This window comes from Coenobita brevimanus, chromosome 23 (assembly GCF_032717465.1).
Source record: "Coenobita brevimanus isolate Jiangsu-jjx chromosome 23, ASM3271746v2, whole genome shotgun sequence".
In the NCBI taxonomy this organism is placed as follows: Eukaryota; Metazoa; Arthropoda; class Malacostraca; order Decapoda; family Coenobitidae; genus Coenobita; species Coenobita brevimanus.
Genome location: NC_136976.1, coordinates 2121546 through 2143839, shown reverse-complemented (window position 1 = coordinate 2143839; position 22294 = coordinate 2121546). Strand labels below are relative to the sequence as shown.

The 22294-nt window shown below is 40.7% G+C and overlaps 1 protein-coding gene across 1 annotated transcript; it reads right to left on the bottom strand.

The window, feature by feature from the left end:
* Positions 1 to 5662: 5662 nt before the first annotated feature.
* Positions 5663 to 14242, bottom strand: LOC145392820 (peptide methionine sulfoxide reductase-like). Its single transcript, XM_080267105.1, has 5 exons — positions 14170 to 14242; positions 11987 to 12165; positions 11310 to 11424; positions 9709 to 9845; positions 5663 to 6539 (listed from the first exon to the last, which is right to left on the bottom strand). Exons 3-5 carry the CDS (start codon positions 11352 to 11354, stop codon positions 6308 to 6310), a joined length of 414 nt encoding a protein of 137 aa, XP_080123231.1. The 5' UTR covers positions 11355 to 11424; positions 11987 to 12165; positions 14170 to 14242; the 3' UTR covers positions 5663 to 6307.
* Between the last annotated feature and the right edge of the window lie 8052 nt (positions 14243 to 22294).

Here is a 22294-nt window from a genome sequence, read left to right as displayed (position 1 = left end):
ATTAATGACCCACCCATAAAAACTGCTATTGTTGTCTAAGCTACCTTGCCATGCTATAGAATTCCGACCCAACCATGTCTCCGGTATACAAGTGGCTGTCTAGGTCACTTTTCCGTGCTAGTAAACTCTGACCCACACACAGAAACCTGAGTAGCTGCCTAGGTGACATCTGGCCGACCTCTGATGGTGTTACGGAAAGGATCGCTGTGTCAGACGTAGAAACACGAAGGAATTATGCTAATGTATATAACTTTCGTATTTATCTTGCTGCTTGGCCATATAAATGCTGGTAATTCAAAAACTAACATTAGCCTCATTTATTTCCGTTGGACAGGTACTATGATCATGCTGGTGTGAAGAATAACATACCATAGCATATGCATTCGGGTTTTCCGTTAGAGCCACATAGCATATTTGCAATGAGTTCACGACGTGGCTGAGAGAGAGAGAGAGAGAGAGAGAGAGAGAGAGAGAGAGAGAGACAGACAGACAGGCAGACAGACAGAGAGTGTTCATCTCTCACTAAATTTCATGGGGGGGAACTGTCTTGCTTCCCCTCCCCCCCCCCTCTTCTGTTCCCCGTGAGAGAAATGAGAAGGGGGAAGGAAAAAGTTGACAGCACTACATCAGGTGAGTGGATGACGGTTGCCACGCCTACCGCCCCATCTCTTGTAGTGAAGGGGTTACCTAGAGTTACATATATCTAATCTCAAGTTTGAAGTCTTTCTTTAGCTGAATGATGTTGTTTAGAGACTGTATAAAGAAACTACAGAATACGTAATCAGAATGAAAAGGCAAATTATACGTTCTCTTTGCCACAACTCGCTGCCCTGGTTCTGTCTAACGATGACAAATATAATATGAACATTCTGGAAGGTCGGATATACAAAAAGCTGATTGCCTCTCACTTCTTACCAATCTTTCGAATGTTTTGTTTTTTACCTGTCTTTTTTTCCTTACAGTGTTTCCCCCCGACAACTATTATTAAGAAATGAAGAAAAAACTATTAAAAGAATATCATTTGCAATGCCCACTGACCTAAAAAAAATCAGCAACACTGTTTTTCCCGCGCTTTTTCACCTCGCGCAGGCTTGATGTTTTCCGTTTCCAAGGACACGACTTAGGCAAAATCGCTCTTTTGATTCACATCTCTGCCCCTCCTTCCCCCCCCCCTCTCTCTTCACTTCATAATTGCCACTCTTCTTTTACCCCCACCCCCTCTTTTTCGTTTCACCTCTCTCTGTTTCTCCTGTGGTCAGTTGGAAGGGTAGATGACGGTAGCTTTACACCTGCATTCACATAATCCGCCCATCTGTCTGTCACAAACTTTCACATAATCCGCCCATCTGTCACAAACCCCCATCATAGACCTCTAGGAGTGAGATCGTTACATACTCTGTATTAACCCGTCCAGCATAAGGACATAATTTACAAGATATTATGAGTAAATCAGGCAATAATAGTCGTGACAGTTATACTCTTTTTACACTAACCTGGCCTAAAACTGCCATGTCTTTATCGTGAATGCCGAGTTGTAAGAATGAATTAGCACAACATGATGCTTAAAACACACACACACACACACACACACACACACACACACACACACACACACACACACACACACACACACACACACTATGGAAAGGATGTAGCCTATAGCCGTTATTATTGTCTTTTGCCATAGAGCTACGTGAAACAGCTCCAAGAGGACGAAACTCTAGCCAAGTTAGAGTAAGAGAGTATTATAACACCTGTCTTGCCAAATAATCTCTTCTCCACAACCAGTTCACTATGGAGGCACTTCAAGATATATATATTTAGCTGAGAGAATCGTAGCAGAGATGTATAGTAAACACAATTCTATCTCCATCTGTCTACAGCCAGACGCCTAAATGCCGTAATGATTGGTCACAAATAAATTGCCTCCATGTCGCCCTGTCCTGTGCCATTTGGTTGCCCTCCCTACAACTCATACCCCCCCCTCCTCTTTTATATCCTTCCACTCCATTCCTCCATCTCATCCTTGGTTTTCCCTCTTCCCTTCACTCACATGCACTCTTCTAGTCAGTCTCATTCTCCATCCTCTCCACAGGACCAAACTATCCCGCATTAAGTACTCAGCGCTTTGAATCACATCCACATCAATGCCACAATGCTCCTTTACTTCCTCATTTTTTCCCTGTCAATAAATGTGCATACAATTTACTTAATAATAGATGACTCCACAGCCGAGATATTTTAAACTCTATTCTGATTTATCTTTTAACAGATGTAAATGTACCAAGGTGTTAGAAGCTGGCCAATAATATACTGTACTGATTATGAAAGCAGTTGCCTGATTACTACAAACCTTGGAATTATTTATGGATGATGTGATACGTCAAACTTGATAACAACTAACAGGTATTTCCTAACCCAATAACCTCTTTCTGCTTAGTTCACTGCCAAGTGTAGTCATGTGTGAGAACTGGTTTGACAAGTAACCAAGGATGACCATTCCTATCTCAAAACTCGCCTAATTTCATACAACCCGGACTTTGTACTGTATTTGGTTCTGCCATATAAAAACAGACTAACTAGCCACACAATCACCACTCTTATGTAGGGAACGCAGCCACAAAACAAAACGGAAACAATCACTGTTACAATCTTAGTGAATTCTTTTCCCTAGCAGTTTCCAGGAACTTTTGGTAACTAGGAACTAGTTTGAGCACTTCTTTAAAACTCTCGGATCCTATGACTCAGTTTAATTCCGACCATAAGAGGGTTCAAATCCATTCAGCTGTACCATGGCCAATCCCAGTACAGTATTGATTCTTTAACTTCCTTAGCATTATCTTCTTTTATTCTTGTTGGCACCAGACAGTTATATTCATTTCAGGAGATATTTCTCGACCTATCACTCACCCCTTCGGTACAATGATGCCTGCTTACCGATATATCATTTACTACTGCCAGACCATTATATCTGGCATGGACAAAACCCCTCGGCTTGATGTGGTTGACAAAACTCTGATTTCCCACAACTTACTAGAATGCCAGATGATTTTGATCGCCTGAGAGAAAATCATATCATTTATAAGGGTTCCAACATGCTTGCATCCATTGGCCTCTGGTCACCTAACAGCAGCTTTCCTCACCGCTCACTCTCTGGCAGCCTCCCTATTCAGTCCCTTATCCCCGAGGTCGCACTCTGTTTGTCCCAGGTCTTTTTTTGACCTGCCCCCCACAACCCTACCCTTAACTTTCACACTTTTCACCTTCCGCATCCTCTCCACAAGCCCAAAGCATCCCAATCTTCCCCTCCTCGTCACACCAATACATTCCAGTCCCATCCACCCTCACAACTCTTAGAAAAAGCACTAAACTTTATTTTGGTTACCCGTTTCACATTTAGCTAATGCCAGCTTGGTTTTAGGAAGGAACTCTGATGGTATGGAAAAAAAAAAAAAAAAAAAAAAAAAAAAAAAAGCCTTCTGCTGCGCTACACACCACTGTCATTATCTTAACCCTCTTTTCCATCTAAAGGTGGGGCAAAGCAGAATACACAAAATTAAGTAAGACACACTACCCACTAAAAAATTATTTAGCGCCCATGTTGTGTGATATAATAGTATGACACACGGACCAAAGATTCTGAATTACCAGCACCACTAAATGAACACGGTTTCTCTTGTACGAATCATATCAAAGCTCATCACACCCACGGATACCGAATGATTCTTCAGTGGGTGTCTACATTGGGAGAACTACAGCATTACCAGCATGTCCAGTGAAATGGGCCACAGAATTCCGACTCCACCTCACAGGCCTAACTTGCAACAAATACATGGGGGAGTGGGACTTTTCTTTGTAAACGCACTTCATGTTCTCCATTCACACAGTCAATCCACTATCAAGTTCAAAAACGTGCGCCAGATCCATATTACTTCTCTCCATACATACTTGATCCAGTGAACACGATCCTATCAATACCCTAGTTTCTAGCTCATATTCCCCAGCTTTCGCTTATGCATTTACCTTGTCCATCAACCTTTTCATTGGTCTACCACATCTTCGTTATGTCCACATCACACTATCCACAGCACATATATTTTTACCACAAGGCTATTACCATTTAAACACACCCATACCCTACTGTCAACAAACTTCTATATTCCACATCGGCAAATCACATTATCATCCCATCCACTCCACACACTTTACACTTTCCTCAGTAGTCCCACTTTCACTTTACACATGTCACACCGAAGTCACATACCCATATATTAATGTGGACAGCAAAACACTTTCAAACAATTCTCTTCCAGTCTCCAATATCAAATCTGTTTCCTATTAGACCTAATTTTCTTCCTTTTGCCACTATGTTCCCCACTCCTTAGCACGTATACCTAATTTTTATATTTTGCACATTAACCTCTTATTTTGGTGGTGACCATCATCCACTCACTTGATGCAGTGCTGACAACTTCTTCCCACATTCTCATTCTCTGTTAGCACTCCTCACTTCCTACTTCTCCCTTTCCTTCCCGTCACTTTTATTCTTCTTCTTTCCGATTCAGGTGGCTCTACACAAAATGACAAGCCTAACAGTCTCCTGTAACCCAGAAAACCATTGACAATGCTGGATGGTAACCATATAACTAAATAATGGAGTGGTGGAGCCTACTGTAGTGTCCATGTCAACTGAGTGGAGACACACAAATGCAGCATCCATCCATGAACCAAACCTCCACACTAATCCCCGCACCTCATCGTGGCAAAAAGCTGCATGGGAACATCACTTCACTGCATGGGACAACCCTGGAGGGACAGTTATTTGTTTGGGACTGATGGGTCTGCTCTGCCAGACAGGCAAATTGGTTAACAATATCTCTTTTCATTTGTTCACTTGTCACTTCATTTTGCACACTTACCTATTCTTACATTGCACTGATATACTTAAAGCTCATTCATCAGCATGTCTCTCTCCGTTTACTACCATTCACACTGTTGCCTTCAATACCACATTATTTTCATACACTATTATTTTCCAGAAGAATGATTTTGCTGCTGTATTTGGAGATAACACAGCAGCATTGAGTTAAGCTAGAATGGGACCAATGAGATGATGATGATGATGATGATGATGATGAGAGTGATGATCAAGGCAGTGTTGATAATGATGATGAAAATGATATGTTTATGGTTGTGATTATGATATCAATGATGCAGATGATGATACGAGAGATCCTGCCATAGTGATGATAATGCCATCACTTAATGTCACAAAAGGAGCAATGAGACAATCAAACAGTATTCCAGTTTTAATACTAAGCAACCAAATCCAAAGCAGCAAAAACAAACACCCCAATAGGCAAACATCATCCGCTTGAAAACAGCACGAATGCTTTACTTCTCAAGCATCACAAACACTACTGGGGAATCCATCAATGCTGCTTTTGGTGGTTGCAATATTTTCAGCATTCATATACATTTGATGCTGTATAATTATGTAATCTGAGATACTGTATTCCTGAGATATGCATAGTAATACAGTACAGTGATCTCTTGGATATTGCACACTTATTTATAACAATCTTTATCAATGCCAGTTGAAAATCTGCATTCCTGCTGTTAATATGCCTTTTTGGACTAAAAAAGTTCATTATCACGCAACTGAGCTGGTTTCTGCCTAAACTGATGGTGTGAAATCTGTCGTTTGTGATGGCTTTGAGGGACTGAAGGATGAGGTCCTACTCGAGGCGTTAATACCTGGTGGAGGAGACCACTACCTCTCCACCCCCTGGCCTCAGAGCCCCTTACCTCAGGCCCATCTCAGGTCTCTATATGGTTTGTGTTTCTTCCTTACTGAGCTCTTTTCACTGTTTTCTATTACCCTAACCATGCCTGTGTGTGTTTAGGATACTTAACATAAAGGTATAGATGTATTAAGTGGGTTTAAATTGTAAATGGGAGACTTTGGGTGTACGTGTGGGGTGTATAGTACCAATTAAGGCGAATCCCAAAGGTTCTGTGCTTTTGTTATCATGTAATCTCATTATAACACAATAGGGTGGTACTAATTATGCACAATAACCAAGGGATCACTGTACAACGAGATATAATTTATAGTATTGTAATACCCTGTGCTGTACCCGCTTATTCTTTCCCAAACTATAATATTAACGGTAAGATGAGTGAGGCAGATGTAGTTGTACTATTAGTTGTAGTCTCAAGTTCATCTGAAACATGAACCCGGTGGACTGCAGGCTGAAAAATGCCCTTCCCTGACAGTCCACCATCCTCCCCTGTGACCTACAATTTAGCATGACCCACGGAAGGACCCCGTAACCTCCCCCCTGATATACTCGGCCATTTTGTCAGTAATGCCCCAGGCCTTCCACTCCTTGTTGAACCCCCCCAGGGTGCCGTATCCACCAAGGTAGCCATTGATACGAGCGGCAACGTGGCTTTTTATCAGCTCCTCGCCCGGGTCGATGTCAAGGGCGTTGATGAGCTGGGGGTGGCGCTGGAGTATGTATTTCTGGTGGTAACTGTGGGTGGAGGACATAGTGTGACCCTTACATGTTCAGCAGCAAAACAATGAACATGGGACTGTTTATGTTCTTAATCAGAACAATGAACACAATATTGTTTTATATTCGTTATATTTTTAAAAATATATAAATAGTAATACTTATATAATAAACTGTTCTAATTCCAAATGACTGTTATTTTAAGTATGAAAAAAGTATCCTAAATCTACCTTAACAAGATCACCTTATGGTAGGAGGAGAACAAAGTGAGATCCCGTTATGTTATCACCACAATAGTCCAAATCTAACTCCATAAGATCGTGTTCCTTTAATTACCTAAATGTCTTGTGTTATTCTGTGGACTGAATAACATGGGATCCAATTATCATTAAAACATTGCCCTAATTTTAACTGCTTCAGATCATACCATACTTCTAATTACCAAAAATGTTCCAAGCAATTTTTATAATCATACATCTTAATCTAATTCTAGTCCCTGTTACCTTAATTCCTTATTTAACACACTTTCTCTGAACATGTTTTTTCACTATAACGTTATTGATGAACATGGGAATGCTTCCTCTTAATGTGTTTTTTCCCCTACAAAGTTATACATCAACACAAGAACACATTTCACTTAACATGCCACTGTTCACTATTAAGATGCCACTTGTGCAATGAAGGGTCAAAACTGATACAAGTTACACGAGCACATGCCCTATCTCCATATATTATTACTGTATTATTATTATTATTATCATTATCATTATTTTTAACTCGTTTATCGGCTTTAACATTTAAAACACTGATATACCCAGTCATACCATATACTCCACTTTGACAGTTACTTGCATCTCCAAATGATGTTTTTTTAACTCTAAGCCTTGACCACCCCGTTTGGGATACATGGAGTCTGGCAATGAATGAATGAATGAATCGTTTTTGCTGGATCACAGTCTTCACTTAGCACAATGTTTATTTAACATGACAGCTTTTAGGAACAAATCTAGTGTTACGTGGGGAATTACTGTACATTCATTACCAAAATCTTCTAACACCATTCCATTTTTCATTCATACAACAACCTAATCTGATCTACTCCCACTCCCTGTCTTTACTGCATGTTTAATATCAGAACAATTTTGTAATCCAACCCATTCCCTGCTATTCAAAGGAGTGGAAATGAGTCAAGTGACAGAAGTGTGTGGAGCTACATGGAGAGAGAGAGAGAAATAAATGAAGGCTTCTATGAATGTTGTGGTGTTGATGTGTACGTGTGTGAATGTGCTGGAAAGTATCATGAGGAGCACCTAGAGTTGACCTGGCCATGTGATGTGAATGGAGAGTGATATCGTACTAGCAAGGAAAGCATGCAAGTCGTGGAGGGAAAGAGGGGAACACAGACCAGGGATGAGGTGGAGAGAAAGGTTGGAGAGGTATATAAGGGTGAGATGAGATGGAGCAGACACAAGATGGAAGTATGGATAGGGTGATTTAGAAAGGATCCATTCATGACCATCGCCTCCAGGATTACACCAGGCTAGAGATGCTCTGATGTTCACCTTAAATATCTACTACAGTCATAAGATCACACAGTCCCTCCCAACTCTTTCAATGTTAAGGTTACAAAAACAAACCTAGCATTCTTTACAAGCGCATCATCATTTCACTTTCTGCACTCACTGATTCTTAGGGGAGGGGAGGAGGGGAGCCAAGCAGAGATACTTAAAATATCTCTTTATATTCCATGCTATGAGAGATATTCCATGCTATGTTGTTTTATATGATGGGCTGAGTTACAAGAATGATTATGACTAGTAACATGTGGAGAGGATGGAGGGTGAAAGACTGATGAAGAGAGTGTATGTGAGTGAGGTGGAGGGGGGAAGAGGGAGGGGGAGGCCGAGGATGAGATGGAGGGATGGGGTGGAGAGGTATATGAGAGAGGGGGTGTGTGAGTTGGGAGCAGGGCAGTGAAATGGTGGGGGACAGGACAACGTGGAGGCGATTTGTTTGTGGCCACCCCAAACGGGATTGAGGCGTCTGGCAATAGATAGACAGATAGAACATAATCCTCTTTCAGCTTATCGTTACTCAGTGGCAGAATATGATAGTATGGCTCTACATCCTATTTACAGCATTTTTTCATGACTAGCACCTTGTTAGAGCTCACCCTTTAAGATGCAAAGAGGAAAATTTTAGGCCAAGTTAAAGTGAAACAGGTATAGCTTGTGAGTTAGTTAAAATGGATCGTCTTCATTCACCACTCTATTTCATGTATACATTATCTTAACTGTGGGATGGAGCTGGGACTCTTCTATCTATTTATCTATTTATTGGTGTCAGGCTATAGACAGATAGATAGAAGATGACCAACTCCATCCCATGTTTACGTAGAACTACACGAGACAAACAACTGAACAAGACACTCAGAGTCGCTAAAGAAAACCATTCAACATTAGCCTAGCTGAATCAAACACTAGAGTTATCCCAAGCATGAGAGAGTTAACAGTATTAACACTCTCAGGCTCCTATGACTCATTCTCAGCTGAATAAAACCATCTGGCATTAGCTGGCATAAACAAGAGTCATTCCAATCTTGAGTTAAAGATATTATGGTACGTCAGCCTTCACTGTGGTGCACATTTCACATGAACCTGGAGCTGCTACTACTAGTACTACTATTAATACTAGGGTACTACTGCTACTACTACTACTACAACCACCATTCCTACCAATACTACAATGCTAGTCCTCATTATAAGTCAGGGAAGAATATCACAACTTTTTTCAAACCACTGATACTGTTAACAGGGCTAAGTGGTAAACCAGAATCATTGGTAGCAGTGGAAGTTGATTTTATATTACCACTGTGAACTGAAAGCAGTCAGTCTGAAGGTATAATAATCTTATGTCTTTGCTATCTGATGCAATGTTTTTCTGTTTTTGCTAAGGAAAAACAATATCATGTTGTGAGGGGCTTCGTGGAGACTGTTTCTGGCCCATCATGACAAATAATTCCTTCAAAACCAAGAAAACAGTCTGGAGGTATCAAGAACAATTTTAACAAATAAATAAACCACCCCATTCAAGGAGTTAATAGCAAAGGGGAACACAAGAAGGAGTTACCAGCACAGGTTATTATAATGAGAACTTATTGGGGGAAAAAAAAAAGTATTCCACTCACTCTTCGGCCTCGTAGAATTTATCGATGGGGATGATGGAGGTGGTGATGGGTCGGGCACGTTGGCTCTGCTGCTGCTTCAGTGTCTCCTCCGCCAGACGCTTCTGTTCCTCATCCCAGAAGAAGATGGCCGACATGTACTGAAAAAAATGAATACATGTTAGTAAATTAGACACTGACTAGGTGTGTATATGTGGGTGAGGGGGAGGGGGAGACCAAAGATGAAATAACAGCAAAATGAATGGTAAATGAGGGACTAGAAGTGTATGTGAATGAGGGATAGGAGGAGACCAAGAATGAGGAAATTGGAAAATGATAAGTTGTTAGTACATGAGAGACTTAGCAGGAGTGTGTATGTGAGTGAGGGGGAGGGGAAGATTAAGAATGAGATAACTGCAAAATGATGGAGTGATAGTAAATGACAGAGTGACTGTGAGTGCATATGTATATGAAGGGAAGGTGGAGACCAAGCATCAGAAAATGGAAAAATGATAAGCTGTTAGTAAATGACAGACTGACTAGGAGAATGTACGTACCGTATGTGAGGGGGAGGAGGAGACCAACAATGAGATTAGTACTGTAAACTGATGGACTGTTGGTAAGTAAGACTGACTGGAAGAGTGTATGTTTGTGAGGTGGAGGGGGAGACCAAGAATGATAAAACTGGAAAATGATAAGCTGCTGGTAAATCTGAGACTGACCAGGAGAGTATGCATGTGAGGTGGAGGATATGAAGGGGAGGGGGAAACCCAGGATAAGCCAGTACTGCAAAATGATAAGCTGTTAGTACATGAGAGACTGACTAGGAGAGTATGTGTGTGAGTGTGTTGAGGGAAGAGATCAAGGAAGATACAGTATTTGGGAACAGTGCCGTTTCTAGCCTTTTGAGGGCCCTATGCGAAATGCTGTTTGGGGACCTCTTACTTATGTAACACATTTTATGGCACTTACAATAATTGGCGGGTCCACTGTACCCTCTACAAAATTTATTTCATGAATATAGAGTGACTCAACACACATTTTAATTTCTAAAAAAAGCCAGTACTGTAATGGCAGCTCGGGGGCCCTCTGGTGGCTTCGGGGGCCCTATGCAACCGCGTAATTCGCGTATAGTAAGAAACGGCACTGTTTGGGAATGAAATGATGTATGAGAGAGGGGTATGTGAGTTGGAGGGGGAGCAGCCAAATAGCAGAGGACAGGATAACATGGAGACACTTTGTATGTGGTTTAATATATTAAATAAGTAGTCTCAATGAAATACTTGAGAAAGATAATGTAGGATGGCAATAACTAGTGCTGCTATGCTATGGACTTTACATACAGTGATTTAGTAATAGGATGAACCAGTGTAATGGGTGAGGATTCTTTACAAAACCCAGTATAAAGCTATAGTTGTTATAAGGTATATATAGAATGTCACTGCATGTTTTTAATATTATTGTATATTTATATCAGGGTTAAGGGGCTGAAGTGAGGATGCTGGGGATGGAGCAGCATTGACAGCACCCCTTAAGTGACCAAGACCAATGCTCATTTGCATGTTGGAACCTTTACACACGAAACAAAACAAGTCTTCCTCTAAGTGTTGTGATTAAATACTCACCTGGCGCCTGCACTTGGAGGTTGGGTCGTGGTATTTCCAGAACATGTCCAACAGGGCGGCGTAGCTGGTCTGCTCTGGGTCGTAATCAATGTCCACCGTCTCAGTGTGGTCGCCCCTGGCAACACAGATATAATTATTAATGGTCATGCACACAGATATTCAACTTTTATCACTATTCCCCTTATCATATTTCTACTTCTAACAGCATGTATGTTTGTATGTACTGGCATCATGCGCATGTGTGTATGTACAAGTATACTGTTTATGTATGTATATCATAACTCTTACTATATTCCTACTTCAGAGGGCAAGTATGTCTGTATGTATGTGTGTAAGTATGTATATATGGTATGTGTGATACAGTAGCTAACACAGGTGGCCAGAACAATTACAAAATTTGGGGAATAATTAAACTGAGAGTTCTGTGTTTGATTGCATTCATTATTTTATTTTTCTGTTTGTGCTTCTGGATCTTTGCCGCCATAAGTATGGTGCTTATGGGATGATGATGATGGAGATGATGACGATGTCAGACTCTCATTCTCCATCCAATCCACACAACGAACTCAAAAGCTATAATGTCTTTCCCCTCCATTCCTCCATGTCATCCTTGGTCTCTCCCTCCCTCTCTTCTAGTCAGTCTCTCATTCTCCATCCTCTCCACATGGTAAACTCACAAGTTACGATACGTTGGGTTGACCTTGGAGCCGCCAGCAAAGCCCACCCTGGTGCGTATTATCCCCGGGGCGGCCCCAAACTGCGCCTCCGGGATCCAGAATCATGACATCCCAAACGTGGCCTTCTTTGTCGCCATCGTCGGCTCCAACAGCTCTGAGGTTCGTACACCGAGGTTCATCTGTCAAGTGTACAAATGTGTAAATTACCTACAGTGTATATCTACCTAGGCCCAGACACCATAATCCAGTAAGGGGTGGTTGTTTGTCTCTGAGTTTGTTGTTTTACAGGGAGGGGCACTAACCCTCCGCCAACCCACCTCTTGACACATAGGGAACAACGTCTACCAATCGCTTAAACTATTCTCAGTCACTTACATTAGCTACTATGCAAATGTTATTTGAAAAACTCAGTTCTTGAATTTGGCTCTCTGTTATCTTGTTTTTGTCTTTTCCTAGAGGTAACAATCTTGCCAGCTTCTAGCCTTGGATTACATCTTCCTTGCATTGAAAAAAAGAAATAAAAAATAAAAAGTCACAAAAATATGAAACCTTTAACTTTTGACTTTTAAACAGCTGGTTGTCACATGTTTTCAAATTTGAAATCCGTCAAGATGGAGTCTGCCGATGACAGGGTAAGACTGGAAATTAGTTCTGATTAGGATTCAATACCACAGATCGGTATTATTTTACAAGTTGACAATATCCAGTTCTGAAATTTTAGCACCATTATCGTACGGTATAGTATAGTCCCTAAGGATCACAACTAACCCCCATTACCCCATTCGGAAATTGATTATTACTCCCCTAAGATAGGTTAGGTATGTTGGGTTTGGTTTGGTTAGTTTTATTGTGTTCGGTGAGGGGCATTTCCGACAAAAATGAAGGTCAGAAACATTTGAATCGCATAAAAAACTGCCCCCAAAAAAATATTGCACTACCTGGGGGGTGTATTGTCCATTTGTAAAAATTTACCCACAGATCTAGGTTAGGTTAAGTGGCATTTGGGTAGTTAATGCCTAAAATGGCTTGAAATTAATTTGTTTCTCTTTACTTGAGGGGAAAAAAAAAAAGGTAAGAGTTAAATGTTTATAAAGTCAATAAACATATGTTTTATTTGAGGCAGTAGAAGCACCTTACTACATCAGTTCTACTTCCCGACAGTTCATTGTATTTTTGTGATTATTTCTTGGGTGATAAATAAACGTTTCATGCAAAAACTTACTTCCCTCGTTATTTTTAGCAATGTTCCGCTGTGTCAACCTGTTTGATTTGTCATGCGTCCAGATGGAACTGTCCTGAGGTAAGTCTTTGACCTAACCTAACCTAGCTTAACTGTACGCTACCACCTAATACAGTAATTAAATCAAACCTAACCTAATCCAACCTCACCTAGCATCCACTTGGGAAGCTGGGAAACAAAATCCACCTTTCAGTATGTTGAGTACGATCTTTCCATTATGCCATAAGCAAACAACCACAGGTACAGCTTAAGGAACGTGATGATAAAAAGTGGGAAATTTTTCAGTAGGAAAGGGTAATTTACCACCCTGAAAAAGTCAGGCAAATACAAAAAATAATCTGGATGAATATGAACTGAATTGGTAATGTCCTTCTACCGCCTCAGATAAAGCGTACATTTACCACAAAGCCTTACACACATAAAAGACTCTACAATATCTCACTTATTTTTTATTTACAGAAGAAACCTAACAGAAGAAAGCTGACAGAACTACAATGAAGAGATTCACATTATTTCATAGGATTCTGGTTGTGTAATATTTACCTTTGTTTCCTAACCTTACTGTCCTACCAGAACTGGCCTATGTGGGGCGTGTGACTTTAAAACTGCAAAAAAATGCTTAAAACAGGAACTTTATCCACAGAATACCTGCCATAGTGAACTCACTGAACTGCATTATTACGTTCCCATTTCTCTTAAGCCTGATGAAAATCCGTTAGGCTATGAACTTTTCCAAGTGTTAGAGGAATATCTTAAGTAATGAACTTATCTCTATAAAATATCTTAGTAATATCATCCAGAAGCAACAATGGTAAACCACAATAAGGTCATCGTCTAGATAATACAAGGCAAAAGGTTAGGTAACAAGCCTTACAGCGTATAGCTTTACGAATAATTGCTACACAAGAACACTGCCAACTACAAAGGCAGCAAAGTCACTTACGTTTGGTCTAAGGAAGGAGTGAAGTTGTCTAATAATATTCATCAAGTAGTAGGTAAGACCCGACTGATGTAACCAAACTTTCACTCTCTCTCTCTCTCTCGTCTCGAGCCACGGAAGCTCCGGATTGTATATAGTAAAATAGGTTTTCAATAACAAACATTTTCTTTGTTTTTACGGTAATTTATGGTAAGTTGTTTGTTGGAAAAAAAAAAAAATGATAATATGCGAAGCAAATTTTGCACGCATTACTGAACACAATGTATTGTTTTACTGTTGACGAAACCCATGATGGCAGGTGGCAGACACACACCTCAGTTCAACGACCGCCAGGCAGGCATCTGCACTTATTTATTAGCAGGCACAGATTTTCTGAGTGAGCTCAGGTAGGTCATTCTTCAGTCAACTCTCATTGAGTTAAGCGTTATCTCTTATACCATCTATTTCCATACGTTTTGTACTGTATATTCCTTCATTCTATCATATTAGGTGATAGTCAGTTTCCCATACTTTTGTTTATTTGCAATTTGTGCCAGCAATGGCCTTTTACGAAGTTCCTTTGACATAGGCGGACGCCAAGTTGTTCGTTTACGTTGATATAAAGCATTCATGGGGTCACTGGAAGTGGATACAGGTTGCTTTGACACGTACCGTTGTCACGCATAAACTTCTTGAGGATATGGTTTACTGGATGCTCTCCCTTGCGCTGGTAGAAAAAGATCGGTTCCAGGCAAATCATTTATTAAAACTATCAAAGTGATGATTCAATCGGTGAGTGGTCCAGTAACCCTGTGTAGCCTATATGAACTCAAGTATTGTAGGGTTACTAAGTCGACGAGCATATCGGGCCTCGATTTCCTGTTGTTGTACTTTAAACATGTCAGAGTCAAACCTAAAGCTAACTTTCAGGGTACCCGAGGTCACACCCCGAACTATTTAGAATGACAAGGAACCACGAATGGTGGTCTGTGGTGGCGGCTGGACATATATGAGGCTTCTTCAATTTTTTGTCATTTGATACGATTCAGGACGAAAAACGAACTCAAGGGAAACTGTGAGATACAAATAATATCAGCTCTTCAGCCCTGTGGAAGCGTGACTTCAAGTGAGGTAGGAGTGACTTGTAATTGACTATCAGAGCATCCCTTCAACAGTGGCGCCCAGCAGTCTAAATGGAAACACCATGAAAGAAGATGGAAATCATGATAAAGGTAGTGTTGGAAGTCAGGAAAAAAGTAGTGTTGGAAGTCAGGATAATTCAGGTAGTCAGGATAATCCAGGTGATACATGTGGTAGCCTACTTGTGAACTGGTGATGGGAAATGAAGATAAAGCCATAGGCTGTGAAATATGTGAAAGATGTCACCATATACAGTGTGAACACCTCCCTGAGAATGTTTGTGAGTTTATGGTAAAAGATGAAGCAGGTCAGCAATTGAACTGGCACTGCAGTTATTGCAAAAGAGGATGTCAGAAGATGTATAAATACATGAAAAACAGCAGCAGGGCAGCTGGAGATGAGTGCTAAGCAAAGTGCTCTGGAGGAGGAAATGGTCTAAAGAGGTGAAGGAAACTGTAGCTCAAGAAATTTTAGCCAATAAGGATATGGAAGTTCGGCTGGGAACAGTAGAGGGAGTGTTGAATGAGAAGAGTGAAAAAGTAGAGAGGTATGGAAGGTGGAGGATGAATTCAAAGATCAAATTGATGCAACAATCCAGCAAGGGATAGAGGATTACTTCACGAAATCACAAGATATTAAGAAGACCTTCAGTGCAGTTGTTAGGGAAGCAGTTGGTAACAGTAATGACTTAAATGTAGTGGTACAGACAAAGGTAAATGAAGCTATGGGTCAAGATTGGGTCAACCATCGGGACACACGCAGGGAGATAAGACAACATGTTGATCTGAAACGAGAAGAGGAAAGGAAGAACAACCTGATCATCTACAATCTAGAGGAGAAAACGGGGAACTCAGATGCAGGGAAAATTGATGATACCAAGGCCCTTCTGGACATTGCAAAAATCTGTGGTGTTGCTTTATCTGAGGGGGATGTATTGGACTGTCATAGGATTGGCAAGAGGAGTACAGATGTGGGTAAAACTAGACCTGTTATTATTAAGTTGGCATCTGATGAGAAAAAGGGGCAATTATTTTTAAGACTAGGTGCATGGAGAAAATACCAAGAGGGAAATAGAGGCCCTGAAGATGTTGCAGCCTGTAAACCCTTCATCAGTATACCTCATGATATGACCCATGATCAGGAGAGAAAAAAAAGTCTCTTTTGGAGGAGGCAAAAAACCTAAATAACCAACTTCCAGTGGATACTTGCATCAAGTGGCTGGTGAGGGGGCCCCCCTGGAACATGAGGCTGCAGAAGGTGACCCAGGAGGCTCATCGTTAACTGAGGAAGTTAAGGGTAACGACACAGTGTCTCATAAGGAGGTTAATGTGTCTTTGAAGAACTTTGGTATTGAGAATGCAATTTCGGGACGGGCTAAATGTAGGAAGTGCAAGGTTACCATAACATTGGGTGCTATAAGAATGTATAAGCAAGCATATAATTCAAAATTCATAAGTTTTATAAAGTACAGTTTTCATATTCACTGCCAGTTCAGGACCTTTGTCACTGATAGAATAGCGTCTAATGTAATATGCGAGCCTGACGAAATGGGGTGCTTTCAAAGCTAGTATTCCGCTAGATGGCTCCACTGTTGCAGTAAACACATTCCCCTCACTGTTTAAAAAGCATATTTTTCTTTGTTAAATATCTATACTGTTGTGTGAAAATGTGGATCATGGTAATGTCATATGCCGAAATATAAATAATACAAATAGAACACGTATATATAACGTAACGTGAAGTGTTTACATTTATCATAAACGGATATTAAAATATCATTGATGGCATGTGATGGTAACCCGTCCTTCCAGTGACCCTATATTATTTAATTTCTGCTACATTTAGTGCAAATTTGGTTCTTAATACATTGTCTGTTCAGACTGTAAAGTACGCCTAGTGGGTATCTAGACTCATCCAGTTTCTATGTGGGCAGAAATTTAATGTTGAGTAAATACTGGCATTCAACATTTTACTCGCTTCCTTCACGCATGCGCACCACAAGACAGTCCCGTGTTTAAGTTTTTCACGAGGGATGTCAAGTTTCCATGAAAAATTTTATTTTGATGGCGTGTAATGTCACGGATTCACTCAGAGTAGAAACAAGCTAAATTCATAACATTCGTCATTGGTTCGTAAGTGACTGTGTACAGGCAGTGTGTTTCTGTGAGCGATACCTTTGTGTGATTGTCATTCCCACATATTGCCTCTCTAGCTGTTAACTAAGCTACGCCCATTTCTCATATCCCTGTATCCGACGTTGGTTACATTACTGTCGAAAATGGACACACCCACAAACACATATAGTTCAGTAATGTGAGTTCCTGACTGTTGAGCTGAGAGAGAGAGAGACCTTCCCCTGCAGCTTCCTTGCACCATGAGTGAGTCATATATGTATCATTGTAGCTTTTTGTAAATAAAGTGTTAGTGAAGTTTTGTCTTTTTCTGTTGAGAACTAGTGGTTATTTTAATTTTTACATTTCACCAAGTGCCTACCAAATAAATACCTTAAGGTCATCTTATCATCAATATCTCACACACATTGCCCCCTCTTGGCAAGTCCCTAATGGTATGGTCATGTGAGAACTGTCTCCAGGCCACCTGTCGACACACATATGTTTGTAAGATCTTCCACTGACTGAGTCAGTAGCTTGTGCACATAGGGCCTACCAGTCCGTTTGCATGTGTGTGTGTATATATAATATATATATATATATATATATATATATATATATATATATATATATATATATATATATATACTGTATATATATATATATATATATATATATATATATATATATATATATATATATATAAAATCGTGAATACTGAACTTGACTCCGTGTGAATCTTGCGGATCACTTGGAGGCGATGTCTTGGCTTGTGTACCTTCCACAGTCGTCTGTCCTCGGTGAGACCGGGCAAAGAATGACGCGTAAACGATCTTGGTTTTGGGACGGTTCCTCAGACCGGATCATTTTTGATGGTGAATGCCAGTATTTACTCAACATTAAATTTCTGCCCACATAGAGACTGGATGAGTCAAGATACCCACTAGGCGTACTTTACACTCTGAATAAACTATGTATTAAGAATCTAACTTGCACTAAATGTAGCAGAAATTAAATAATATAGGACCACTGAAATGGCGGATTGCCATCACATGCCATCAGTGATATTTTAATTTCAGTTTATGGTAAATATAAACAATTCATGATACGTTATATATACGTGTTCTGTTTGTATTATTTATATTACGGCATATGACATTACTATGATTCACAATTTCACACAACAGTGTAAATATTTAACAAATAAAATTATGCTTTTTAAACAGCGCGGGAATGTGTTTACTGCTACAGTGGAGCCATCTGACGGAATACTAGGCTTTTCAGAAGCACCCCATTGAGGGATTCGAGGTAATGAGCCCACTGATTCGAGACATGATTTTGGAATTAATTAAGTATAAACGAGGAGGTCAACCAGACAAACTGAGTAGCAATAAGAACAAAATAGCAAGTGTAACTTATAGAGATATATTTATGTATTCTATCCTTAAATCCACAAATAACACCATACTTTGTAAGTCAGGATTATCCTCCTTAACAGTGGCCTACACAAATGCGGATACCTTCACATCAAACAAATTATCCAAGCTCAAGGCAAGAATCCCCGAAATCAAACCCCACATCATACACTGTAGCTATAACAGAGGTGAAACCCAAACATTTTAATGAGAGATTAATACAGGACTTTACTATAGACCTGCAGTCTGGAGCCTAGTAATGATAGAGGCATAATGATATATGTTAATGAAACCCTTGACAAGGCCGTCTCCCAGATCAACACCCTGTCGACATTTAGTGAAGTTACCCTTCTTGAGATGCAAGTGAGGGAAGGAGACAGGCTGCTACTTGGGTGTGTATATAGAAGTCCTAATGCTTCAGACTCCAATAATGATGCTTGCAGTTCAAGCTTGAAGCATGCTTGTGTGTTAAGATTAGTTCCATAGAGATGATACCAACTGTGCTGCACGTCACTGAACATCCTCTATAGCTTCTGTGTTCAGTAAGATCACGTCACATTTGGTTCAGGAACCCAGGCAGCTCCTGCATTTGATCTTTGATACCATTCAACCTGAGTAGCCAGGGCAGTCCATCACTGGATTTTTTGTGGTACCTGTAATTTTCATCATTTATCCTTTTATTTATTTATTTTGCAATAACTGGAGGCCTTGTCAGAAGTTGGGACCCAGCAGTCACATGGCATTGTGCCAGTTGGGTAATGTGGCACTGGCACAGGGCATAGTATTAGTCAAGTGCCTCAAACCCACAATACAGATGAAGGATATATGGCGTGGCCAGACCTACTGTGCCAGTTGGGTAATGTGGCACTGGCACAGGGCATAGTATTAGTCAAGTGCCTCTGGCGTGGCCAGACCTACTGTGCCAGTTGGGTAATGTGGCACTGGCACAGGGCATAGTATTAGTCAAGTGCCTCAAACCCACAATATAGATGAAGGATATATGGCGTGGCCAGACCTACTGTGCCAGTTGGGTAATGTGGCACTGGCACAGGGCATAGTATTAGTCAAGTGCCTCTGGCGTGGCCAGACCTACTGTGCCAGTTGGGTAATGTGGCACTGGCACAGGGCATAGTATTAGTCAAGTGCCTCAAACCCACAATACAGATGAAGGATATATGGCGTGGCCAGACCTACATCATTGCTCCTTCATCTCTGGCAACAGGAAGCACAAGAGAGAGAGAGAGAGAGAGAGAGAGAGAGAGAGAGAGAGAGAGAGAGAGAGAAACACAGTCTCCCCAACTCATGGCTGTTTTTGTTGTATTCTTTTCATCCTGTATTGCCCCACCAGGAGCATTGGGGTCCCGTGCTGAGCTGCTCAGCGCAGATGTACTGTAGGTGACAGTGACCAGGCACTCATCCCTGAGTGACATTATATTATCAGTAAACACCAAGACTTCAGATTTTAACCCTTACAAGACAAGTCCAGTTAAGAGCACCTTAACACACTAGACCACCTGGAGTCCAACTGTTTGAAATACAATCCTGCATTTGAAAAAGGGCGTACCTCATTGGGCATTATAGTTTTGTGTGTGTGTGTGTGTGTGTGTGTGTGTGTGTGTGTGTGTGTGTGTGTGTGTGTGTCCGACTCTGGGCACAGGCTTCACAGCCTGCTCCAAAGCCCAGTAGTCCTCCTACATTCCATACACCTCTACATGTCACCATACACCTGTACATGTTGCCAGAACCGTAGGCCAAGATGAAGGAGTTTAAGCAGAAAGGAAGATTATCTAATTTTTTTATTTATTTAATTTTTTGCATAACCCCTGATGCACTATAGGCTATCACATGAGCATTAGAACTTTTTATGAGAATTTTGGTTTGGTATTTGTGAGATGGTGGAGCAAAAACAATCGGATCTCAGTGCACGCATCCTGCACTGAGAATGGTCAGTTGGCGATTCTACTTTTTGTTTTTTTTACTCTAACTTGGCATAAAACTGCACACTTTGAATGCTGTGTTGTAGCAGTAGATTTTGGTGCTAGTCAAAAGTGCTGTGAAAAGGAGGTAACGTAAAGTTGATGGTGATCGACACCTAGCCATGAATATCGATCCTTGGGGGTAAATTGATGCATGGGAATTATCGAGACTTTGGTATGTATACGTGCACCATTAACCCATTAAGTTTGTCTTGTATATATGTAACTCAGACTCTCTTTGGTTATGGTTAGACTGCTGGAGATGCTGCTGATGGCAGTGTTTTTCCTGTCTTTCTTCCACGGTCTTTGAAAACTACATTTAATCGACCAGTCAATCATTCCTGAGCTGAAAATGTTGATAGGAAAATTTGAATTTGAATTGTATGAATGTTCCGCAGCCACTTGCTGTCCGGGTGGTATATAGTAAAATATTCGTTTAATTTAAAAGCTCAAATAAATAAATAAATCTTTATACAGTAAAATATCTGCTAAGAATGCATAGACATTATGATTATACAATTTATTTGTTGGTTGTAAGGGCAATGAATCGTTTATTTTATGAACACTGAAAAACATGATTACAGTAGACGGAGTTACATCTTATAAGATGGTGATTCTCAGACGGATGGGTCAGTTCTCTGCCAAGCCTCTGCGAGGTAAGGTTGTTGCAAAATCATTGCTTCTTGCACTTGTCATTAGTCTTGTATTTCTTGCTGACTTTTGAGTGTTTGCTTTCCTACTGAGCTAGCAATGGCCTCATACGAGGTTCCATTGAAATGGCTGAAAGGCCCAAAGCTAATTCTTGAGGTAAAGATACAAGATGTGTGCATTCCGTTTGTAGTAGACACGGGGGCACCCACAACGACCCTGCCAAAAATCCTTCTTAGGAAATATGGTTTAGAGGGAGTCGTTCCCTTGGCTAAAGGTTATCTGGATGATTATCTTAAAGGTGTTGAAATAGTGCTGGAGTCGGTGAGTGGCCCAGTAAGTATTGTTATGGATATTGAAGTGGATAGTTATATGAATTATTGTTGTGGCATAGAGGGCATGGATTTTTTGAGGTCATGTAGTTGTACCCTAAACACGTCAAAGTCTTGTCCAGCGTTGACTGTCAGGGTACCCGAGATCAAGCCCACTAAGATTGTTAACTTGTTATTCAAGAAAACCATCAAGATCTGTGAGAAATCTTACGGCAAAGTTCTCTTCGATACCGGAGGAATCGTGTCTCTTATGCCAGCAGCCGTGGCTAAGAAACACGGGCTGAAATTTGAGGCCGTCCACCCTCCCCTCAATATTCATTTCACCTTCTTCAGTCAAAGGTGTAATATACGGGAGAGTGTCAAAGATGTTCCCGTGTTCTTTGACGGCAAGGTGCACTACTTAGACTTTCATGTGTATTCAGGCAAGAAAATTATAGTCGGCATAAATGCTCTACAGGATCAGGCATTTTCCTTTAAACCAGGTATTATTTTCAAAGCCTCTCGCCTTTGGAAGAGATTTAAGTCAG

Coding starts and splice junctions, on each gene's coding strand:
- LOC145392820 (XM_080267105.1), bottom strand. CDS start 11,354: ATGTTCTGGAAATACCACGACCCAACCTCCAAGTGCAGGCGCCAG. Junction 9,846..11,309: donor CCTCCAAGTGCAGGCGCCAG/GTGAGTATTTAA, acceptor CATTTTTTTCAG/TACATGTCGGCCATCTTCTT. Junction 6,540..9,708: donor AAATTCTACGAGGCCGAAGA/GTGAGTGGAATA, acceptor CTCCACCCACAG/TTACCACCAGAAATACATAC.